We start from the raw sequence: 15,608 nt of genomic DNA on the forward strand, positions 1-15,608 counted from the left end.
CTACTGGAATTTTTTGAGGATATTACTGGTAAAATAGATAAGGGAGAACCAGTGGATGTGGTGTATTTGGACTTTCAGAAGGCTTTTGATAAAGTCCCGCATAAGAGATTACCGTGTAAAGTTATGGCACAGGGGATTGGGGGCAAGCTACTGACTTGGATAGAGAACTGCGTTCCTTTAATTCTGACCATGGCACATCCCCGATTTTAATCCTTCCACCATTGCTGGCCGTGCTTTCAGCTGTCTGGGCCCTAAGCTCTGGAATTCCCTTCCTAAACCTCTCCGCCTCTCTACCTCGCCCCTCCTTTAAGACACTCCTTAAATCTACCTCTTTCACCAAGCCTTTGGTCATCTGCCCCAATATGTGGCTGGGTGGCAAATCTTGTTTGCTAACACTCCTGTGAGGCGCTCTGGGACGATTTACTACATTAAAGGTGCTATATAAATACAAGTTGTTGGCTTTGTTGTTGTGAAGAAGACAACAAAGAAGGATTGGACTTGGATCAGCAGCTTTTGGCAGACGTAGTGGGATACGGAAGGCTGAAGATATTTTGGTGAAACAAAGACGAGAGTTTATGAAGCAATATTATCCCCATATTATTGTTCAGATCAGAGAGCTGGAACATGGGAAAAGTTGATGAGCAAAAGACACCAGGAGCAGAGATGAATAGTTGGAGAGGAATAACGGGAGTTTCCGGGATGCAAAAATCAGAATGTTGCACACAGAGGCACCTGGAACAAGAAGCCGAGGAAGACCAAGGAAGACCAAGGAGGTGCTGGATAGACAATGTCAGGAGTGACTTATCACAGAAAGGGATACAGGTGAGTGGAGTGGTCAGTCTAATTTAGAACCCACAACATTGGTGTCAATAAATTCAGCCCCATTGTCGCTACTGAGCTGATGGACGAGGATTTAGTAATAATATTAAACTTGTACAGCAACAATGTTATAAACGCAGAGCAGGACTGAGCCCTTGGGCATGGTGGCAACTCCCAGTAACCTTTTATAAGGTTTAGATTCATTTGGTGCCCCGTAGTTTCTCAATTATATCCTGTGTGTGAGGAATAAACTGAACTTTTTCAGGTTGGCAGGCTGTAACTAGTGGGGTGCCGCAAGGATCAGCGTTGGGGCCTCAGCTATCTACAATCTATATTAATGACCTAGATGAAGGGACCGAGTATAATATATCCAAGTTTGCTGATGATACCAAGCTATGTGGGACAGTAAGCTGTGAGGAGAACACAAAGAGTCTGCAAAGGGATATAGGTAGACTGAGTGAGTGGGTAGTAAGGCGGCAGATGAAGTATAATGTAGGGAAATGTGAGGTTATTCACTTTGGTAGGAAGAATAGAGAAACTGAATATGTTTTTAAATGGTGAGAAACTTTCAAATGTTGGTGCTCAGAGAGATTTGAATATCCTCGTGCAAGAAACACAGAAAGCTGGCATGCAGGTACAGCAAGCAATAAGGAAGGCAAATGGCATGTTGGCCTTTATTTCAAGGGGATTGGAGTATAGGAGTAAGGAGGTATTGCTACAATTGTACAGGGCATGGGTGAGACCACACCTGGAGTACTGTGCACAGGTTTGGTCTCCTTATCTAAGGAAGGATATACTTGCCTTGGAGGCAACAAAGTTTCATTAGATTGATTCCTGGGATGAGAGGGCTGTCCAATGAGGAGAGATTGTGTAGAATGGGCCGATACTCTCTGGAGTTTAGAAGAATGAGAGGTGATCTCATTGAAACATACAAGATTCTGACAGGGATGGACAGGGTAAATGCTGAGAGGTTGGTTCCCCTGGCTGGAGTGTCTAGAACTAGGGGGCATAGTCGCAGGATAAGAGGTAGGCCATTTTAAACTGAGATGAGGAGGAATTTCTTCACTCAGAGGGTTGTGAATCTTTGGAATTCTCTGCCCCAGAGGGCTGTACATGCTGAGTCTTTGAGTGTATTCAGATTTTGGACCCATGGGGAAGCAAGGGATATGGAGATCGGGCGGGAAAGTGGAGTTGAGGTCGATGATCAGCTGTGATCTTATTGAATGGCGGAGCAGGCTCGAGGGGCTGTGTGGCCTACTCCTGCTCTTATTTCTTATGTTCATATGAATGGGGCGGATGTCAGCTGCTGTTAGATCATTTGAGTTTTTACAAATCTATCTGGAACCATATGTCCTTCTTAGCGATCGGTACCTGTGGAGTGGCTCAGTGTAGTACGGCCCAGATAGTGCCTGCTCCAGCGTATCCTGCCCTTCTCTGGAGATTGCTGTGGTCTCAGCATTGATTGATGAAGCAGTTACATTTATTGTCCATCCCTCGCTGCCCTGGGACGGTGGTGGTGATGGGTCTTCTCCTTGACCCACTGCAGTCCTTGTGGTGATGGTGCTGCCGTATTGAAGCTCAGCAGATAATTCCAAGACTTTGACCCAGGGACAATGAAGGAACTGTTCCATATAGTTTAGGCGGGGTGGTGTGTGACATGGCGTGGAACACGGAGGTGATGGTGTTCCCACACCATTGCTGCTCTTCTCCTTTCCAATGATGGAGGTAGCAGTGGAGGGAGGTGCTGTTGAAGTAACATTGGCGAGTTGCTGCAGTGCATTGTATGGGCCATGGATACTGCAGCCACAGTGCATTGGTAATGGAGGGCTGAAGATTAAACCCAGTGGCTGTGAAGCAGACCGACCTGTGCTGGATGGTGTGGAACTGGATAATGGTTTTTAGCTGCAGCTTTATCAACCCAGGCGAGTGTTCCATCACACTCCTGCTGTGAGCGTTATACCTGGAGAGACTTTGATCGGTCAGTAGGTCAGCCAATCGTCAGAGTAGCCAGCCTGGGCCCTGCAATCCAGAGTTACTATGATTGGCCCAGTAACAATACTGGAGAATTCCTGCTGGCTGGGGCCCTGCTGAGAGTGGTACTATTGAAGGACAGATAGTTTGCTGTGCTTTCTTACTCCAGGTGATCATTAGTTGCATTTAAGGGGCATACTGTTTACAACACAGCACCTTGACAAGCTATCCAGGCACTTGAAACAGCAATATTTAGGGGGAAGCAGACAACAAAGGGATTGGTAGCTTGATCAGAATATTAATCAAGGATAGACAGATCCTAATCAACTTTCACCCCCGTCCCCCACTACAGGCAGTGCCTGGGGGGAAGAACGATGGTTATTTGGTTTGCCAAACTGTCCCACATTAACTGGCTTAGATTAATTGAGTATTTCCACTGCCACCCCCTCATTACGATACACTGACTGACTGGATTTACTCTTGCACAAGAAACCACACAACTGAGGAATTGTTTATTAATTACATAAGCAGCACTTAATTAAATCCAGAGAGCAAAGCCATTCGACTACAGCACAGTAATTCAGCAGAATCCAGTTTGATTATCAATTTCCAGTTGGGATTAGTAATTTCATCTTAATAAATTGGGACAACTAGTTTACTATCAGACTCCTCAGATAGCTGACACGTTAACATCCTTTGATATTGGAGAGCTAGTCTATTGGATAGAATCGAGATTATAAAGCCACACTTGTGATCTCAGGTGAAGTGTGAGGATGGTGTAGCCTCGACAGGTCAGCGATGGACATTCAGCTGAAGGCTCAGTCTATCCTTCAATGCTCTGCTGCTGGGACCATTCACCAGCTACACCATTACCTGTACCTGGATAAGCTGTCTTCAATCTCACTTCACTTGCTCTTCAGGAAACTCACTGACTAACTGGTGTCATTATAAAGATTTAGCTAACAGAAGCTCTCACAGCACAAGGGGCGATTTGCCTGGAAATAAACACCACCCTCTACCTACTCTAAAGGACCCCTACAGGTAACAGGTTCATGTCACTACAATACACCCATGCACCTGCTGTAAACATACTGTAGTGTGAAAACACCAACTCACGTTTGGAAATGTCCTGCTCCATTTCACCAATAACCAATCGGAGCCACCTGCTTCAGGTGTCCCTCACTGAAGCAGTTATGTTGGTATTACAGAAGACCTCAAGCTAATGAAGAATTACAGTCCAGAATGCTCAGGTTATGTGTGCAGCCTTGGTGGCTTGAGCCAGCCACTACTGGCAAGGAATACTTTGCATACACGGGCCTGCACTAAAATTATCATCTTAACTTCCCTGAATGCTGGCGGATTTAGTTCATTGCGATGACCCGTCCTGCAATTCTTGGGGCATTTTGCTCACAGAAACTATGAGCAGAGATTAAGGCAGTGATCAAAACCATGGTCAAAATCAGTTGGGTGAGAAATGGAATCACCAGGGGAGCGCCTCAGTGCTTTAGGGCAAGAGTTACATAAGAATTAGGAGCAAGAGTCGTCCATGTGGCCCCTCGAGCCCACTCCGCCATGATCATGGCTGCTCTGATCTTGGCCGCTCTGATCTTGGCCTCAACTCCATTTTCCTGCCTGTTCCCATAACCCTCGACTCCCTGCAGCTCAAATATCTGTATCTCCACCTTGAATATATTCACTGACTCAGCCTCCACAGCACTCTGGGATACAGAATTACAAAGATTCACAACTCAGGAAATTCCTCCTCATCAGACTTAATGGGCGACCCCTTATCCTAAAACTATGCCCCCTAGTTCTGAATTCCCCACGAGGGGAAACATCCTCAGCATCTACCCTGTCAAGCCCCCTCAGAATCTTATGTTTCAATAAGATGACGTCTCATTCTTCTAAACGCCAATGAATACAGGCCCAACCTACTCAACCTTTCCTCATAAGGCAACCCTTTCATCTCAGGAATCAACCTAGTGAACCTTCTCTGAACAGCCTCCAATGCAAGCATGTCCCTCCTTAAATAAGCTGACCAAAACTGTATGCAGTGCCCTAGGTGTGGTCTCACCAGTGCCCTGTACAGTTGTAGCAAGACTTCCCTACTTGTATACTCCATCCCCTTCAAATAAAGGCCAACATTCCATTTGCCTTCCTATTTACTTGCTGTACCTGCTGGCTAACTTTCATGTACGAGGACTCCCAGATCCTTCTGTAATGCAGCAGGATGCAGTCTATCTCCATTTAAATAATATTTTACTTTTCTATTCTTCCTACTAAAGTGGATAACCTCAGTTTCCCACATTATACTCCAGCTGCCAAATCTTTGCCCACTCACTTACCTATCTATATCCCTTTGCAGACTGTCATCTTCAACTTGCTTTCCCACCTATCTTTATAGCATTACAAAGTTGACTACAGTACTGTCCCTCATCCAAGTCATTAATATAGATTGTAAATAGTTGAGACCCCAGCACTGATGCTGTGGCACCCCACCAGTTAGTTTGCCAATTGCCAAATGACCCATAGAAACAGAAGATAGGAGCAGGAGTAGGCCATTCGGCCCCTCGAGCCTGCTCCACCACTCAATGCGATCATGGCTGATCATCCAAATTCAGTACCTGGTCCCTGCTTTCTCCCCATATCCCTTGATCCCTTAGAAATATATCCAACTCCTTCTTGAATATATTTAGTGTATTGGCATCTACTGCCTTGTGGTAGAGAATTCCACAGGTTCACCACTCTCTGGGTGAAGAAATTCCTCCTCATTTCCGTCCTAAATGGCCTACCCCTTATCCTTAGACTGTGACCCCTGGTTCTGGTCTCCCTGACCATCAGGAACATCCTGCCTGCATCTAGTCTGTCCAGTCCTGTCAGAATTTTATAAGTTTCAATGAGATCCCCTCTCATTCTTCTAAACTCCAGCGAGTACAAGCCCAATCTCTCCTCAGAAGTCATTCCTGCCATCCCAGGTATCAGCCTGGTGACCCTTTGCTGAACTCCTTGCATGGCAAGAACATCCTTCCTCAGATAAGGCAACCAAAGCTGCACACAATACTCAAGGTGTGGTCTCACCAAGGCCCTGTACAACTGCAGTAAGACGTCCTTGTTCCTGTACTCATACCCTCTTGCTGCGAAGGCCAACATACCATTTGCCTTCTTAACTGCCTGCTGCACCTGCATGCTTACCTTCAGCGACTGGTGCACAAGGACACCCAGGTCTTGTTGCACTTCCCCATCTATTGCCATTCAGATTATAATCTGCCTTTGTTTTTGCCACCAAAGTGGATAACCTCACATTTATCCACGTTATATTGCATCTGCCATGCACTTGCCCAATCACCCAACCAGGTATTTCTCAGCATCCTCCTCACAGCACACACCCAGCTTTGTGGCATCTGCAAATTTGGAGATATTACATCTAGTTCCCTTGTCTAGATTAATATATATATCTAGATCATTAACATATATTGTGAATAGCTGGGGTCCAAGGACCGATCCCTCCAGTACCCCACTAGTCACTGCCTGCCACTCAGAAAAAGAGCCGTTTATTCCAACTCTTTGCTTTCTGTCTGCCAACCAGTTTGCTATCCAAGTCAATACCTTGCCCCCAATCCCATGTGCCTTAACTGTATACACTAATCTTATGCAGGACCTTATTAAAAGCCTCCTGAAAGTCCATTTATCCCAACTCTTTTCTGTTAGCCAATCCTCTATCCATGCTAATATTACCATCAACACTGAGCTCTTATTTTGTGCAGTAACCTTTAACGTGGCACCTTAGCGAATGACTTTTGGAAATCCAAATCACCCTGCTCGTTACATACGCAAAGAATTCATATACATTTGTCAAACACTATTTCCCTTTCATAAAACGGAACATAATAGGAGCAGGAGCAAGCCATTTGGCCCTTTGAGCCTGCTTTGCCATTCAATAAGATCATGGCTGATCTTCTACCTCATCTCCACTATCCCCATATCCCTTGATTCCATTGATAGTCAAAAATCCATCGATCTCAGTCTTGAATACACTGACCGACAGCCTCCACAGCCCACTGGGGTGGAGAATGCCAAAGATTCACCACCCTCAGTGAAGACATTTCTCCTCCTCAGTCCTAAAATGGCCAACCCCTTATCTTTAGACTGTGACCCTGGTTTTGGACTCCCCAGCCAGAAGAAACATCCTCCTTGCATCTAGTCTGTCAATCCCCTCATTCTACTAAACTCTAGGGTATATATTCCCAGTCTACTCATGACAAACCCATATCCTAGGAACCCATCTGCTGAACGTTCATTGCACTCCCTCTATGGCAAGTACATCCTTCCTTAGGCAAGATGACCAAAGCTGTACACAATACTCCAGGTGTGGTCTCACCAGGGCCCTATTTAATTGCAGTAAGCCATCTTCACTCATACTCAAATCCTCTTGTCATAGAGTCATAGAGTTTTACAGCACAGAAAGAGGCCCTTCGGCCCATCGTGTCTGTGCCGCCCATCCATCCCTGTCCAGTCTCATCCCATTTTCCAGCATTTGGTCCATAGCCTTGTATGCAATGGCATTTCAAGTGCTCATCCAAATGCTTCTTGAATGTTGTGAGGGTTCCTGCCTCCACCACCCTTTCAGGCATTGAGTTCCACATTCCAACCACCCTCTGGGTGAAAAAGTTCCTCCTCAAATCCCCTCTAAATCTCCTGCCCCTTACCCTGAATCTATGCCCCCTTGTTAATAACCCCCCCACTAAGGGGAAAAGTTCCTCTTTATCTACCCTATCTATGCCCCTCATTATTTTGTACACCTCAATCAGGTCCCCCCTCAGCCTTCTCTGCTCCAAGGAAAACAACTCCTGCCTGTCCAGCCTCTCTTCATAGCTGAGGCGCTCCATCCCAGGTAACATCCTGGTGAATCTTCTCTGCACCCTCTCCAAAGCAATCACATCCTTCCTATAGTGAGGCGACCAGAACTGCACACAGTACACCAGCTGTGGCCTCACCAGCGTTTTGTACAGCTCCATCATAACCTCCCTGCTCTTATATTCTATGCCTCGGCTAATGAAGGCAAGTATCCCATATGCCTTTTTAACCACCTTATCTACCTGCTCCGCTGCCTTCAGGGATCTATGTACATGTACACCAAGGTCCCTCTGACCCTCTGTACTTCCTAGGGTCCTACCACTCATTGTGTATTCCCTTGCCTTATTTGTCCGTCCAAAATGCATCACCTCGCACTTTTCAGGGTTAAATTCCATTTGCCACTTTTCTGCCCATCTGACCAACCCGTTTATATCGTCCTGTAGCCGGAGGCTTTCCTCCTCGCAATTTACCACCCCACCAATTTTCGTGTCATCTGCGAACTTACTGATCATACCTTTTTACATTTTCATCCAAATCATTTATGTAGATCACAAACAATAAGGGACCCAGCACCGATCCCTGAGGTACCCCACTGGACACAGGCTTCCAGTCACAAAAGCAACCTTCGACCATCACCCTCTGCCTCCTGCCACTCAGCCAGTTTAGGATCCAACGCGCCAAGGCACCCTGGATCCCATGGGCTCTTACCTTTTTGACCAGTCTCCTATGCGGGACTTTGTCAAAAGCTTTACTGAAGTCCATGTACACCACATCCACAGCATTTCCCTCATCCACCCCACTAGTCACCCCCTCGAAAAATTCGATCAGATTTGTTAGACATGATTTACCCTTAACAAAGCCATGCTGACTATCCCTGATTAATCCTTGCCTCTCCAAGTGGAGATTAATTTTGTCCCTCAGAATTTTTTCCAATAATTTCCCCACCACAGATGTTAGACTCACTGGCCTGTAATTCCCTGGTTTATCCCTGCTACCCTTCTTGAATAATGGTACTACGTTAGCTGTTCTCCAGTCCTCTGGTACATCCCCTGTGGCCAGAGAGGTTCAGAAAATTAGTGTCAGAGCCCCTGCAATCTCCTCCCTTGCCTCCCACAGCAGCCTGGGATACATCTCGTCCGGGCCTGGGGATTTATCCACTTTTTGGCCCGCTAAAACCGCTAGCACCTCCTCCCTCTCGATGCTAATATGTTCAAGTATGTCACAGTCCCCTTGCCCGATTTCTATGTCTGCATTGTCTTTCTCCATAGTGAACACAGATGCAAAAAATTCATTTAAAACCCCGCCTACATCCTCTGGCTCTACACACAGATTGCCACTTTGGTCCCTAATGGGCCCTACCCTTTCCCTGGTTATCCTCTTGCCCTTAATATACTTATAAAACATCTTAGGATTTTCCTTTATTTTGCTCGCCAGTGTTATTTCATGGCCCCTCCTCGCCCTCCTAATTTCTTTTTTAAGTATGCCCCTGCACTTTTTATACTCCTCTAGGGCTTCTTCTGTCTTTAGTCTTTTGTAACTGCCAAAAGTCCCCCTCTTATTTCTAATGCATTTTTGTATATCCCTTGTCATCCAAGGTTCCCTTTGCTTGTTGGTCCCACCCTTGACCTTTACAGGAACATGTTGGCGTTGTACTCTCTCTATTTCCCTTCTGAAAGTCTCCCACTGTTTTGATGTGGATTTTCCTATAAGCAGCTGCTCCCAGTCCACTTTGGCCAGATCCTGCCTTATCATATTAAAATCGGCCTTCTCCCAATTTAGAACCCTTATTTCCGGGCCGTCTTTGTCTTTTTCCATGACCACCTTAAATCTCACCGAATTATGGTCACTGTCGCCAAAATGCTCTCCTACTGACACTTCCACCACTTGCCCGGCTACATTCCCCAGAATTAGGTCCAGTACCGCCCCCTCTCTTGTAGGACTTTCTACATGTTGGCTCAAAAAGCTCTCCTGGATGCACTTTAAGAATTCTGCACCCTCTAAGCCTTTCACACTCTGACTGTCCCAATTTATATTGGGGAAGTTGAAATCCCCCACTATTATTACCCTATTATTTTCGCACTTCTCGGAGATTTGCCTACATATCTGTTCCTCTATCTCCCCCTGACTGTTTGGGGGCCTATAGTACACTCCCAGCAAAGTGCTTGCCCCCTTTTTGTTTTTAAGTTCTACCCATATGGCCTCATTAGAGGAACCCGCTAATATATCATCCCTCCTTACAGCAGTAATTGACTCCTTAATTAATATTGCAACACCCCCTCCCCTTTTACACCCCCCTCTGTCTCGCCTGAAGATTCTATACCCCGGAATATTGAGCTGCCAGTCCTGACCCTCCCTCAACCATGTCTCCGTGATAGCAACAATATCGTACTCCCATGTGTTCAACAACAACTTCAGTTCATCCACCTTATTTGCAAGACTCCTTGCATTAAAATAAATGCCTTCCAGCCCTGCCATATTCTCTTTTGCCTTCACATATTTGCTCTGCCTTCCCAGCTGACTTGTTTTTCCCTCTGTATTTGGCCGTAAATCACCCCCTACTATAGCTCCACTCTGTACCCCAACCCCCTGCCAAGTTAGTTTAAACCCTCCCCAGCAGTGCTAGCAAACCTCCCCGCAAGGATATTGGTTCCCCCCTGGTTCAGGTGTAAACCGTCCGACTTGTACAAGTCCCACCTTTCCCAGAAGCAGACCCAGTGATCCAGGAAACTAAAGCCCTCCCCCTTGCACCATCCCTTTAGCCACGCATTCATCTGTTCTATCTTCCTATTCCTATACTTACTAGCACGTGGCACCGGGAGTAATCCAGAGATTACAACCTTTGAGGTCCTGCTCCTTAATCCTTCACCTAGCTTCCTAAATTCTTGCTGCAGGACCTCATCCCTCTTTCTACCTATGTCGTTGGTACCAATGTGGACCACGACCACTGGCTGTTCTCCCTCCCCCTCCAGAATGCCCTGCAGCCGCTCAGTGACATCCTTGACCCTGGCACCAGGGAGGCAACAAACCATCCTGGATTCACGTCTACGGCCACAGAAACGCCTATCTGTTCCCCTTACTATAGAATCCCCTACCACTATTGCTCTCCCACTCTTTTTCCCCCCTTCCTGGGCAGCAGGAGCACCCCCAGTGCCAGGAAGTTGGCCGCTGCTGCCTTCCCCTGGTGAGTCATCCCCCTCAACAGTATCCAAAGCGGTATACTTGTTTGAAAGGGGGATGTCCGCAGGGGTTCCCTGCACTACCTGCCTGCCTTTGTTGCTCCGCCTGATGGTCACCCCATGTGATGCCCTACCCTGAGGCGTGCACAACTCGCTAAACGTGTTATCCACGAGCCTTTCAGCATCGCGCATGCTCCAAAATTCATCCACCCGCAGCTCGAGCGCCGCAATGCGGTCTACAAGTAGCTGCAGCTGGATGCATTTCCTGCACACATGGTCATCAGGGACACTGGCAGCATCCCTGACTTCCCACATAGAGCAGGAGGAGCAGAGCACGGGTCTGAACTCTCCTGCCATGACTTACCCCTTTAATTTCTTGAAAAATTTATTCAATACCCCAGTTACAGGTATGCTCTAGGGCGCTTTATTTACCAACTATCCCCACTACACCACAGAAATTTAACACCACAGAATTCAAGCTTGTATTGAAAAAAGAGAAATACTCACCAACCAATCACCTACCTGCTCCCTGGTGACGTCACACACTGATTACTTTTTACCTCTCTCCCCGCTGCTGAGTTGGTCGGGCCTCGCCTCTCTCCGGGTTTTCTCCCGAGCTCCTCCTCGCTGCTCCCGACTGGTCTCGGGCCTCGCCTCTCCGGTTTTTATACCGGGCTCCGACTCACTGCTCCCGACTGGTCTCGGGCCTCGCTGGTCGCCGGGTTTTCTCCCGAGCTCCTCCTCGCTGGGAGCCCCATCAATGGCTGTCAGTCGGGTGGGAAAGAGGGGGTCTAAAGGGCAATGGGGGCCCTTAAAGACACTACATGTGATAAGGCAATGGCAGACTTGCTCAATTTCTCTGTAATGATGGTCTTCTGTCTCTTGTAGCTGGACGGGGTGAACGCCGTCTATGAAACGGATGTGTTGGGTCAGTTTGAGATCTTGGATGGAGCTTTGGGATCGGTGACCCGGGACAGCCCCTTCAGGTGAGACTGGGAGCACATGGAGCGGGTAGAGAAGGTGAGGAGCTGAATTCTCCAGCCGTGTCCGTTCTCTTGCAGGCTCCATGTCCAGTGCAGTTACAAGGGGAGCCAGGAGTCTGAATTGCAGGTGAAGCCCAGAGTTTACAGCCTTTCTCCGCCACTGCCTGCCACTGAGGCCGGGATCCTGGTTCTGGAGCTGAGAATAGCGAGAGGTAGCGAGTGCTGCTGATGGTTAGTGTCCAACTTCAGGCTCTCTCTCCAAATAGTGGCCGTCCTTCATCGTCTTCTCTTTCCAGATGGTGGCTACCGGAGCTGGTACGTGGCCAGTGACTACCCGATCCTGAGTGTGCTCCGGGACCCCGTGTTTGTGGAGGTTCGAGTCCTGAACCGGAACGATCCGTCCCTTGTGCTGGTGCTCAATGACTGCTGGGCGACCCCCACCCCCGAGCCGCATTCGGGGCTCCGATGGGACCTCCTGGTGGGCAGGTAAGGCAGCGAGTGAGGGACCTTGGGGCAGGCTGGTGATTGGGGAGGGGGGCGACATGGACTGGGTGAAGGAACGGCCAATAATCAAACCAATCTGAGCTCCAGGTTGATGACTTGAATGGACTGGTTTCTTTATCTCGTCTAATCTCGGGACTTTGCTTTGATGTGCCGCTGTAACTCTGTAGTTGGGAGTTCCAGGTGCCCTCTCCATATAACCCGCTCTTTCTCTGTTCCAGGTGCCCCTTTACTGGAGACAATTACAAAACCCGCCTCCTCCCGGTAGACGCCGCTTCCCATTCGCCGTTCCCAACTCACCAGAATCGGTTTGTAGTCAGCACTTTCGCTTTCTGGGACCGAGTTTCGGGCCGGGCTCTGAGCGGGGAGGTGAGTTTCCTTCAGTCTTGCTCTCTGGCTCTCTTGGTTGAACTTGTTCCCTGGGTCTTGCTCACAGTGAGGAGGCCCCTGTTGACCCTTTGACTGTAGAAGCATGAATCTCCTGATTGGGAGCTGTGGCACTGACCAGACCGCACTGTCTCTTTCCAGGTTCACTTCCACTGCAGTGCTGAAGTTTGCTTCCCTTCCACCCGAGAGAACTGCACGGCTCCCTGCAGCCCCAGTAAGTAGCTGGGATCTGACTAGAAACTGAACCCTGATGGGGAAGGGTGGGTGTGGGGCATCTGGACACTGGGCTCACTCAGCAAGGGCCCAACAGTGGGCACAGGAGCAGTGTCCTCAATCTGCCCGCTCAACTCTATCCCAGTTAGTCTACAGCAGAATAGCAATCTGGCTCAGGGGCTCTGAGCACATCTTGCACTGGTTCTGAATGGAATCCACCTCTGGCCTTGAACATTGATCCAGCATCCTGCCGTCACCAGGAGTTCCAGGGTGGAACTGAACCGATATCTGGGGGCGGGGAGACCTGGGCAATGTGTGTATGTCCAGTGTAACCGCTCGTCAAACTAGTGCTTAAAATGGGTCTCTTTCCCCAGGAGACCAGCCTGGCCATTGGACCCGTCAACGACTGCAAACTTTGCTGGGTTGATGTGGGTCCTTCTGAGAATCAGGAGTGAATCTTAGTCTGACAGTGAGGGAACAGTGTTTAACTACAGTCCAATCTCTCCGGTACTCACTGCCCGAGGGTTTTTGCATTGGGCCATCGGATTGTACACCTGATTCAGCGCTTCAGAGAGCTGCACATTGAATTGCCCACCTTGAACTCTTGTCTCTTGTCTCCCCCAGAGAGGCGAAGAAGCGCCGATGACCGGGCTGGGTCCTTGGTGACCGCTGATGGAGCCATCATTTTCCTGGAAGATGAGAGATTGGCTGCTGGGATCCACCAGGAAGAGAAAGGTAAAGGAGGCCCCTGCCACTGTTTAGTGATGGAGTAACTGGTGCCCATCTAACCCTCCCTTCTCCCCACAGATGCTGCTGCTGATTCCCCCTCCCGTGTTCTTCCTGGAGCAGCGGTTGGGGTAGCTCTGCTCTCCGTGGCCCTGTTGGTCGGGACTGTTGCCATGTGGAAAATGGACCATCGCCGCAGGGTGGGCTCCGAGTGCAGCTCCATGGAGCTGTAGATGTCTGTTGGACAATAAAACCCTGTTATACATGAACCCTGATCTTGTGTTCATAGAATCAGAGAATGGCCTCCTTCTGTGCTGTCACCATTGAGCCCGTGCCTGCTGTTTGCAAGAGCACTTCAGCTAGTCCCACTCCTCGGCCCTTTCCCTGTAGCCCTGCAATTTTTTTTTTATTTGTTGCTTATCCAATTCCCTTTTGAAAGCCACGATTTAATCGGCCTCCACCAACCTTTCGGACCGTGCATTCCAGTTATTAACCACTCCGAGTAAAAAAACAAAATAGTTTTTCTTCATGTCCCATTTGGTTCTTTTACAACTAACGTTCAATCTGTGTCCTCTGGCTCTGGCCCGTTCTGCCAATGGCCACAGTTCCCCTCTATCTACTGTCTCGACACCTCATGCTTTTGAAAACCTCTCCAATCTGCTCTCAACCTTCTCTGCTCTCTGAAACTTCTCTGCTCTAAGAACCCCAGCTTCTCTAGTCATCCATGTAACTGACATCCTCATCCCTGGAATCATTCTTCCATGCACCCTCTCCTAGGGCCGTCACATCATTCCTAAAGAGCGGTGCCCAGAATTGACACAATACTCCAGTTGAGGCCAACCGATGTTTTATAAAGGTTCATCATAACTTCCTTGATTTTGTACTTCATGCCACTGCTTGTAAAGCCCAGTATCCCATATGCTTTTTAATTGCTTTGTCAACCTGCCCTGCTGCCTTCAATGATTTGTGCACACATACTCCCAGGTCTCTCTGTTCATGCAGCCACTTTAGCATTGTACCCTTCAGTTTATGTTGCCTGTCCTCGTTCTTCCCACCAAATGTTTCACTTTGCACGTTTGTTAAATTTCATCTGTCTGCCCATTGCACCAGCCTGGCTGTCTTGAAATCTATCACACACCTTTCCCTGCCCCTGTACTTGCTTAAACTTTGTTACATCACTAACTTTTACCCATTCCCATGAAGGGTCATCGACCTGAAACATTAACTCTGTTTCTCTCCACAGAGGCTGCCTGACCTGCCTATTTCCTGCTTTTATTAAACCACTAGTTGGGTTGTTTTGGGCCTCGCTAGACCAGTAGTGGAAAGCTCACTCCTGCTCTTCAACAGCTGCTGTGAACAACCTTCCAGCATCGGTTTGGAATCCAGTTCCAGTATCGATCAAAACTCCAGTCAATTCAATAAAGCAGTAGGGGGAGTATCAGCACATCAATTGAGGGTGGAGATGTCGTGGCCTTTCTTATCCTTACTGATCTGGAACTGTAGGAAGCGCTAATCCAGTCACCCCACTCAGTGTGGGGTGTGATGCCCACAGTGCGGAGTGGAACTCCTGCACAAGAGGCTTTCCTCAATCACTGGTGTCTGCAGGAGCCTTTATTGTGGGGACAACCTCTACAGGAAGTCTGGGATTGAGGGAATAAATAGGATAAGGTAGGTCACTATCAATTGTCCAGTTTCAGTTGCTGAGAAACTAGTTTAGACAATACAGGATACTTTGAGTTTGACTTTGGAGAATGTGGAGTTAACAATGATCAGTCGGCAGAGATTTCCCAAAGCCAGGTGGTGCTTGAGCTGCTGCACAGAACTCTGACAGGAGTATTGATGAAAGAAATGCTCTGCTTTTCATTGATCTAGTTTCAAGATGTGACCTGAATTATGGGAAAGATTATGGTAATGGAACCAAAGCCACTGTGGCCCATGGTTAGTGGTAATGGGGCAGAGGCCCATGTTTCACCCACTG

General features: G+C 48.1%; 1 protein-coding gene across 1 annotated transcript; it reads left to right on the top strand.

Annotated features, from left to right (window-relative positions):
- Positions 1 to 699: 699 nt before the first annotated feature.
- LOC147105574 (zona pellucida sperm-binding protein 4-like) lies at positions 700 to 15,132 on the top strand. The gene is made up of 8 exons (XM_086010923.1): positions 700 to 822; positions 11,709 to 11,806; positions 11,882 to 12,015; positions 12,100 to 12,289; positions 12,526 to 12,673; positions 12,833 to 12,905; positions 13,529 to 13,639; positions 13,712 to 15,132. The coding sequence occupies exons 1-8, from the start codon at positions 700 to 702 to the stop codon at positions 13,861 to 13,863; spliced, it is 1,029 nt and encodes a 342-aa protein (XP_085867049.1). The 3' UTR covers positions 13,864 to 15,132.
- Positions 15,133 to 15,608: the final 476 nt, after the last annotated feature.

The sequence above is a fragment of the Somniosus microcephalus genome, chromosome 17, assembly GCF_052327205.1.
Source record: "Somniosus microcephalus isolate GS21.2 chromosome 17, FLI_Smic_1.0, whole genome shotgun sequence".
In the NCBI taxonomy this organism is placed as follows: domain Eukaryota; kingdom Metazoa; phylum Chordata; class Chondrichthyes; order Squaliformes; family Somniosidae; genus Somniosus; species Somniosus microcephalus.

Bases quoted from the DNA above. Each gene is read 5' to 3' on its own strand.
- LOC147105574 (XM_086010923.1), top strand. From the start codon at position 700: ATGCAAAAATCAGAATGTTGCACACAGAGGCACCTGGAACAAGAAGCC. The intron at 12,674-12,832 runs GTGAGTTTCCTT...GTCTCTTTCCAG, and splicing joins GCCGGGCTCTGAGCGGGGAG to GTTCACTTCCACTGCAGTGC. The intron at 12,906-13,528 runs GTAAGTAGCTGG...TGTCTCCCCCAG, and splicing joins CACGGCTCCCTGCAGCCCCA to AGAGGCGAAGAAGCGCCGAT.